Source organism: Coccinella septempunctata, chromosome 3, assembly GCF_907165205.1.
Source record: "Coccinella septempunctata chromosome 3, icCocSept1.1, whole genome shotgun sequence".
Taxonomy (NCBI): Eukaryota; Metazoa; Arthropoda; class Insecta; order Coleoptera; family Coccinellidae; genus Coccinella; species Coccinella septempunctata.
This window is the reverse complement of record NC_058191.1, coordinates 6,680,015-6,688,994: the sequence shown is the minus strand read 5'-3', so window position 1 is coordinate 6,688,994 and position 8,980 is coordinate 6,680,015. Positions and strand designations below refer to the sequence as shown.

Genomic DNA, 8,980 nt, shown 5'->3' with positions numbered 1-8,980 from the left:
AAACTTTAAAGCGGATTTATTCGCTTAGTTCTTGTTTGCCATATTACCTATTACTCTGAATCATTTATATTTCGGCTAGAACAAGACGTCGGTAAAGCTCCCAGATGTTAATTAATGTTTAGAACATGTGGCGAAAGATGTTGAACATACACCTTTCGGTGCACGTATAAAAAATATCGATTTTTACAAGCAAAACCGAATCTCTGAAGTTTTCTCAAGGGGAAATGAGAACTCTCTCCAAGATTCTGGTGATGATAAAAAAGTTTTGTTTTCAGATTTTCGAAACTCCGTTTTCGTGGAATTAACGTCCATGTCTCTAGCCCCTTCGAACTAGAATATTTCACTTATTCGAAATCAAAATTGGAATAGAATTGAAACTTCTGCGGGACTTGAATTTGTAAATGTGTGTATGATGCAAGGGTACATTAATAAAACTAAAGGATTAAGTCTAGTTTCTATTCAGCAACAACAATACAAGCGTGGCTTCACTAGCGGCCATTCTATTATTGATTGACATTGACATGAACATAGATCTAAGCGATACACAACCATAGAGACACATTCATATAATACATCTCCCCTTTTAAAGATTAAGTCTATTAGGTCTTTTAACAGTACGACCTGAACGGGTAACTCTTAAAGTATTATCACTATTACTAGGTAACCCAACACTAGTATCAAATGGTACATCAAAACTCAAATTGTTATTTACTGATGAATGATTAGAACAACTTGCTGTTTTACAAGGCTCTTGATTGGGCAAATTTTCATTTAAGACATCAGTGAAATCCTGAGTATGTTGTGCCATGTAAGGGTTATTAGATAGCCTTATATCATGACGATTTCGTCTTATGCTATTTCCAAACTTATCCTCAATTATGTAAGACCTAGGAGCCTCATGTTTATTTATTACAATTCCTGGTTCCCATGTCTTATGATGATGATTATAAACAGTAACATCAGCATCTCTATCAATTGGAGGCAAATCTTTACCACAATTTTTATTGAAATTGAAAAGATTAATTTGCCTCTTTTTCTTTAATTTTTCAAAAACATTTTTACACAACTCAGGATGCAGCAACCTGTCAGAAATAGGCACCTTTGTTTTGCACCTACGGCTAAACAATAATTGCGCTGGGGAGTAGTCCATATGTTTGAGTGGAGCATTTCTATAAGTCAACAGAGCGCTATCAATACCCTCTATACTATCTTTACCTTCCGTTTTTTTAAGAATATTTTTCGCAATTGATACAGCCTTTTCTGCTAAACCGTTTGAGCGGGCAAAATGTGGACTTCTGAACAGTATTTTGAAGTTCCAGGAATCAGCAAAATTTCTGAACTGCCAACTATTAAATGGTACATTATCTGCCACCAAAAACTCTGGGGAACCAAACCTTGCAAATATAGGTCTCATCACTTTGATAGCAGCATGAGCGCTTTTATCAGTTATTGGCAATATTTCCAACCAATTTGAGTATGCATCAAATAGTACCAGATAACTTTGGTTACCATACGTAAATATATCAGTACCTACACGTTCCCAGGGTCTTTGCGGTAACGGATATTGTAACAAGGGCTGTTTTGGATTTTTACGAGCGAATTTTTCACAAATCTTACACGACTTCACAAACATTTCTATATCTTTCGCTTGTCTTGGCCAATAAAATATGCTTCTTGCTAAGGCTTTTGTTTTTTCTATTCCAAAATGTCCTTGATGAAGCAATTGTAGCATTTCAGTTTTCATTTGTGACGGAAGCACTAATCTATTTTTGAATAGTATTAAATTGCTTTCAACAATAAGATCTTCTTTGACTTTATAAAAATATTTTAGATCACCTTTTATATTTTTCTGATCAGGCCAACAAGTATCAATGAATAATTTTACTTGCTGTAGCACTGGATCTTTTTCACTTTCCTCAGCAATCTGAATTTTACGTTTGTCCGATATTGGAAGATTTTTTATTAGACAATGCACTGCAAGATCAATCTCTTCACCGGAATTGTTCTCTCGATCATTTAGAAAAGCTCTTGATAGAGTATCAGCTACATACAAATATTTACCTGGTTTATATCTGACCGTAATATTGTATCTCAGTAACTTTAATCTCATTCTCTGAATTCTTGGAGTTGCTGACGATAACTCCTTTTTAAATATTGATTCGAGTGGTTTATGATCACTATTGACCAACACTGGTAAACCATATATGAAAAAATGAAATTTCTGTACAGCAAATAGTATTGCAAGACATTCTTTTTCAATTTGGCTGAATTTTATTTCATTCTTTGCCAAACTTCTTGAAGCGAATGCGATAGGATGACCATCTTGAATAAGACAGGCCCCTAACCCATCTTTTGAACTATCTGTTTCAATTTCTATAGACTTTTCAGGATCAAAGAAAGATAATACAGGTGCATTAACCAATAATTTTTTTAGATTGTCAACTGCTTCTTGATGTGTTGTTGACCATTGCCGGTCTACATCATTTCTGGTTAAATTTCTCAGAGGAGCACTTATTATTGACATGTTCGGTATAAATTTACTAACATATTTGACCATTCCCAAAAATCTTAATAATTCAGTTTTGTTTTGGGGACATGGCATTTTAATAATAGCATCTGTATAACTCTTGTTGGTAGAAATTCCACTTTTTGAAAAAATCTGACCCATATATCTGACACTTTCTTTTTTGAACTGAATTTTTGAAAAATTAAACTTCAAATTGCATTTAATTGCTCGATCAAGAACTTCTTTTAAATTTTTATCATGTTCTCCCTCTGTTTCACCTGTTATAATGAGGTCATCAAAATATAATCCTACACCTTCAATATCACCAAAAACTTCATAATTTTTCTTTTGAAAAGCCTCTGGCGCAGAATTAATACCAAAAGCTAATCTTGTGAATTGAAATCTTCCGAAGGGCGTACCAAAGGTGCATAAGTCACAGCTTGCGTCATCCAGAGCAATTTGCCAATACCCATCATTCATATCAAGAACGGTGAAATATTTTTTGTTACTCAACTTGTAAGTTATTTCTTCAAGAGATGGTATGAGAAAATGTTCTCGTTTAATACTTTCATTTAAGCTTTTGGGATCAAGACACAATCTTAAATCACCATTAGGTTTTTCTACTATTACTAAAGGATGTAAAAATGCTGTTGGTTTATCAACTTTTCTAATTACTCCTAATTCACACATTTGATCAAGTTTAGTTTTAAGTTTTTCTCTAAGAGTTTGAGGAACTCGTCTAATTGCAGAAATATGAGGTACTGCATCCTCTTTCAAACTGATATGATACTCATTCGGAAATCTACCAAGGCCTTCAAATACCTGTGGATACATTAGCTTAATATCCTCAAGTGATCTAAAAATTGTCTTGCTCCCATGTACTTTGAGATCAATGTTCTTCATTAAATTATCTATACGTTTGATCAATTTCAAAGCTATACAACCAGTTAAACCCAACAATGGAACTTGATTTTTACAATCTACTACAATAAAATTGATGATAGCATTCCTACCATTACATCTACAAGTTAAAGAAATTTCTCCAACAGGTTTGATCTTAAATTTTTCACTACCATATGCTACCAAGGTTACATCTGTAGGTTTTATTCTAGATAAGTTGCAAGATTTAACAGCATATGCAGGAAGAATACTCACTTCAGCTCCAGTGTCTAATTTAAATTCAATTTCTTTATCTTCAACAATAAGTTTCTTTTTCCATACTGTTTGTTCTCTTACATTTGCACCCACTGCACCAATTGATTTCACAGAATCAACATAGAACTCACTACTGTCAGCATCTATCCCATCCTTGTCTGGTTCATCGTTTTGTTTCTGTAGCTCATCAACTTTCTTCTTTCTTGAACTTCCTTCGTCTCCTTTATTGTTGTGGTTCTTTGTTCTGCTTTTGCAAACAGACGCAAAATGATTTCTTCCTTGGCAACTAGCACACGTTTTTCCAAATGCTGGACACTTTTTCTTAAAATCGTGTTTGTAACCACAATATTTGCACATATTTGGCTTCTTGTGCTTTACAGCATCTAAATGAACATCTGCACCACCTTCTTGCAATGTTTTCGACTGTTGTTTGCTTACTTCCACAGTTCGGCAAAATTCAATTGCCTTCGTCAGTGTTAATTTTGATTCTCGTAGCAGTCTTTCTTGCGTGGTTTTGTCATGAATTCCCATTACTATCCTGTCTCTTATCATTTCATTCTGTTCTTTGTATCCTGTGGTCTTTACTGCTTTTCTCAGGTCAGTGAGGAAGCTGTCGAACGCTTGACCTTCCTTTTGATAAATACTATTGAACTTATAGCGCTCAAAGATTTCATTTGTTTTTGGGGAACAGTAATCTGAAAATTTGAGCATTATCATACTTAAAGATTTACTTTCAGCTTCGCTGTAGGTGAAACTGTTGTGCAGCTCCAATCCATCATCTCCCACCAAGTTTAAGAATACAGCTATTTTCTTCGGTTCTGGCGAGTCTTTTAATCCAGTGGCTTCAAGAAAAACATTAAATTTTTGTTCAAACCTCTTCCAGTTTTCTGATATATTGCCGTCTAGAAGCAGCGGTTCTGGTGATCTAAAGAATGACTCCATTCTCGTCTAGTCGTTCGTCTTTCAAGCAGACTATTTGTTTATTCACGTACTTTTTACAGAAATACACACCTGAACACCTGACACCATGTATGATGCAAGGGTACATTAATAAAACTAAAGGATTAAGTCTAGTTTCTATTCAGCAACAACAATACAAGCGTGGCTTCACTAGCGGCCATTCTATTATTGATTGACATTGACATGAACATAGATCTAAGCGATACACAACCATAGAGACACATTCATATAATACAATGTGAAAAAATTTGTTAATGATTTAGGAATTTTATTGGTGAGATTTTGAACTAATATTCTATTTTCTTACACTTACACATCTGGTTAATCATTGTCTGATTTATAAATTTCAGGATGGTTTTAAGGCTATATATGCAGTTTCCGAAACTTCTTCGAATTGGGTTGTTAATTTTAGGTCAATCTGACATATTGAATCTGATTTTATTATTTCACCTTTTCCTGCTTTTGTTTTCTCTCTATTTCAGATGAAAGTTTCTGGTATCTTGAAGAAGACAGTCTGGATTTTCCTTTTCGTTGAAGAAAGGATCAATTTTTGCAGTCCGAGATGCACCTCAATATGAAATATTTCAGCTTTTTTCGTGAACGATTTCATTTCTTACAATCCACTACACTCACGGGGTCAAAGGGATTTTTACTGAGGTTTTTTCCTGAGCTTTTGTATCATAAATATATGGATTAGATGATATATGCAAAGATGATATAAACTGCTCCACATGAGTTAAGGATATTGACTTAAATTGCAAAAAAATATAGTTTAAAAAAGATTTTTGTGATGAGAATTCATATCAATTTGATTTCAAGTTGCAAATTAATTTTAGCCTGCAGGTCTGCAGCGTATACAGGGTGGTTAAGAAAAATCGAGTAAAATATCTAAATTTTATTCCCAGAGAATTCAAGCATTTTAAGACTATCAATACAATGTATGGCCTCCACGGGCATCAATAACAACTTGACATCTTCTTTGCATACTACACACGAGGTTGTTGAACATTCCTTGAGGAATTTGGTTCCAGAAGCTTTGGGGCAGAAGCTCTCTCAGATAATTTAAGGATTCTGGGGTAGGTTGATGACTACCTAATCTTCTTTGGAGCATATCCCATGCATGTTCTATGCAATTCAAATCTGATAAGTGCGGAGGTATTGGTAAATGTGGAATACCAAGCTCCTCGCGCGCATTCTCAACTATGGCTGCACCTTGCGGTCTAGCGTTATCGTCTAGAAATTGAAAAGTTTCACCAATAGCAGCGTGAAAATTTGGCACAACATTGTTAATGACATGCTCCCTATAGTGTAAGGTCATATCCCCAGGACAAATGTGTAGATCTGTGCGCCCGTTGAAACATATCCCGGCCCATACCATAACACTACCCCCTCGGAATGGATGGACTTCTTGAACATAGCGACGATTACGGGGTATGCGTGGGATTGTCCATACCCTTATTCTTCGAGAATCTGAAAATCGTCCATATCGAGATTCATCAGTAAAAGGACACTACGCCATTGATCGTTCCAATTGAAACATATCCCGGCCCATACCATAACACTACCCCCTCGGAATGGATGGACTTCTTGGACATAGCGACGATTACGGGGTATGCGTGGGATTGTCCATACCCTTATTCTTCGAGAATCTGAAAATCGTCCATATCGAGATTCATCAGTAAAAGGACACTACGCCATTGATCGTTTCAATTGATATGTTGCCTTGCCCATTCCAGTCTTTGACGCTTATGGTCACGTGTTAATGGAACTCCTCTTAATGGACGTCTAGAGCCTAGATTCACCTCTCTCAAACGTCGTCTGATGGTTTCGATGGAAATTTGGACCCCATCTGCATTTTGAGAAGCATTCCGTAGCATTCTACACGTAGATGTAGGGTTTCTTCTCGCCGAAACGGTGATGAAACACCATGAGCAGGTGTTTTTTTCGTCGCCCACCAAGCCTTGGTCTTTCCAACACGGAACCTGTCTCCCTGAACCTATTCCAAAGTCGAGATATCACACTTTGGCTGACTTGGAGCCTTTCCGCTACACCAACCTGAGTTGGGCCACCCTGTAACATTCCGATAGCCCTATTAGCCTCAGCGTTTGTTAATTTACGTCTTGGCATTTTCATAAAACTCGTTTCAAATCGAAGCCGTTGATAAACTGACCTCATTCCAAAATAAGAACATTCATGAAGCATATGCAAAGAACCAAACTTCAGAAAAAAGGCGACCAGATTGACGAAATGTCTCATACTGATTTTTATTGGATCTATACAAGTTGTTATTGAGTTTCAAATGATTTTACAGTGATTTTCTCGAAGATTACATACTTTTAAAAAACGATTGAATACGATATCCCTTACTTTTGTGGAGCAGTATATTTCGAAGTTGACTTTTTTGCCAGATGTCGTATATTTTTTTTCTGATTTGATGAGTTGTTTTGCCAAAAAACGCTTGCCAGATTCTGGAGTTCATTAAAACACTGGAGGGCGAGCTGCAGATTGCATATTTGCGACAATAGCTCGTGCATAGTAGATCTTGAGGTCGCAGTGCAATGAAACCCCCTGCATATGTCTTCACAAATTCGTTGTTTGGAGAACAAATGCGAAAGCAAATTCCTGTTTGAAAGGAAGGGCAGAATAAGGAAAATCTCTAGGAATGACAACAAACGATTCAAATCCAATGCCGAGAAACGAATCTTAATTATGTACTCACTTTGCTTTTCCGAGATCTGATCTGTTGACTCCGTTATTCATCCGAATTCGTCGAAATGTAATATCTCGAGAATTTCAGACTTCTCTACCACGAGTAATAACCCTATATAAAGCTTTCATATTCAGTTAGTAAATGTTCCCTATCTTTTGTTCGAAATGCATTCAAGGTTCCGCGAAATTCGACAATGAACTCGATCACAGCTTAACGAATCTGTCCGCTTCATGATTTTATCAATAAAGTACATCGAACCACAATTATTCCGCTCAACTCAGAAGAACTATAGTGCAGCTAAGCTGATAATTATTAAGCCTTTGATGGATCGTTTCATGAGGTTTTATTACAATGCCTGTTCATGAAATATCTATCGTGTGCACGAAATCTCATTGAGCTTTCATCTATTTTTGAGTTTCCACCTAGCTTTATTCCGCATACCTAAATTGGCTATTTATGTAATCAGTTTCGAAATGCCTAATTTTGTGTAACGCGTGAGATTGCAATTACCAGCGTATCACATCTTTTTAATTTTGAATGAAATGATAATAAATGTAGAATATTATTGATTAAAATTGTGAAAATATGAATCAAGTCTCTTGACTGCTCGACTCTTGACATGTGAAAGGCAGTTTACGATTCGACTCACGAAAAATTTATAACTTTGTGTGATGAAATGAGGAAAAAACATATTAATGTCTCAATGGATATTTTAAGGGTAAGAAATATCTAAAAATATCCAACTGAAAGTATCACACTTTACTCAATGTTAAGATTCGAACTAGATTTAAACAAGAACGCTGATATTGAAAAATACACAAATTTGGTAGCGTATATTGAAGGGCCTTCGGGCGGATATAGAAGTCAATAGTTTTTAGCAAGTTTTTTCACCAATTGAAATAATTGTGTTATCAATATTTATAAGGGGGTAATCAATTTATAATTAATGTCCATATCAATTAAATAAATGGAATTTTTTTATCACTAATTATGAAGTCCATTTTTCGTCCCCAGTTGTATAATAATTTACTATTTCTAATTTTGACATATAAAGTGACACTGATGATGAAAAGTAAATTTCGCCATTAATTTTGAAGAATATAGAATTAATGTAAGACAAAACTACTTGAACTATGTACTTTTTTTTAATAATTATATGTCATTAAATTTGATATACTAAATATTATGAGGAACAACAAATTTATTTATTAGGTAACTTCAACACTTGAATGGGAAAATTATTTATAAATAACAATAAAACAGTTTGAGCAAATAGTGATAGTGACTCCAGCTGACAACGTAGTTTTCTGTGTAGCATTAATTTGCGTATTCTCCATGTAATTTTCGCCTAGGATGTTTGTCGCAATCTTCTGTTTATTAATTATGGAAAACTCCACGTAACCTTCAGCAACTGTATTAGACTTCCATCGCCCATGCTTTTTGATTTTCAGCAAATCAGCTCCAGAATCCACAAGGAGAGTAGTCGATGACCGCCGAAAACAGTGACCACTATACAAACAAGGATTTGGCAACTTTAAAAACTTTAAAAAAAGCACTATCAAAATTACGAAATATGACACTAAACGGTAGTTGCTTCCACAGCAAAAAAGTGAAAAACAAATATCTCCAAATTCTCGCTTCTGAACACG

At 35.2% G+C, this 8,980-nt stretch overlaps 1 protein-coding gene across 1 annotated transcript; it reads right to left on the bottom strand.

Moving 5' to 3' along the window:
• Positions 1-583: 583 nt before the first annotated feature.
• On the bottom strand, positions 584-4,950 carry LOC123309515 (uncharacterized protein K02A2.6-like). The gene is made up of 2 exons (XM_044892671.1): positions 4,935-4,950; positions 584-4,503 (listed from the first exon to the last, which is right to left on the bottom strand). The coding sequence occupies exons 1-2, from the start codon at positions 4,948-4,950 to the stop codon at positions 584-586; spliced, it is 3,936 nt and encodes a 1,311-aa protein (XP_044748606.1).
• Positions 4,951-8,980: the final 4,030 nt, after the last annotated feature.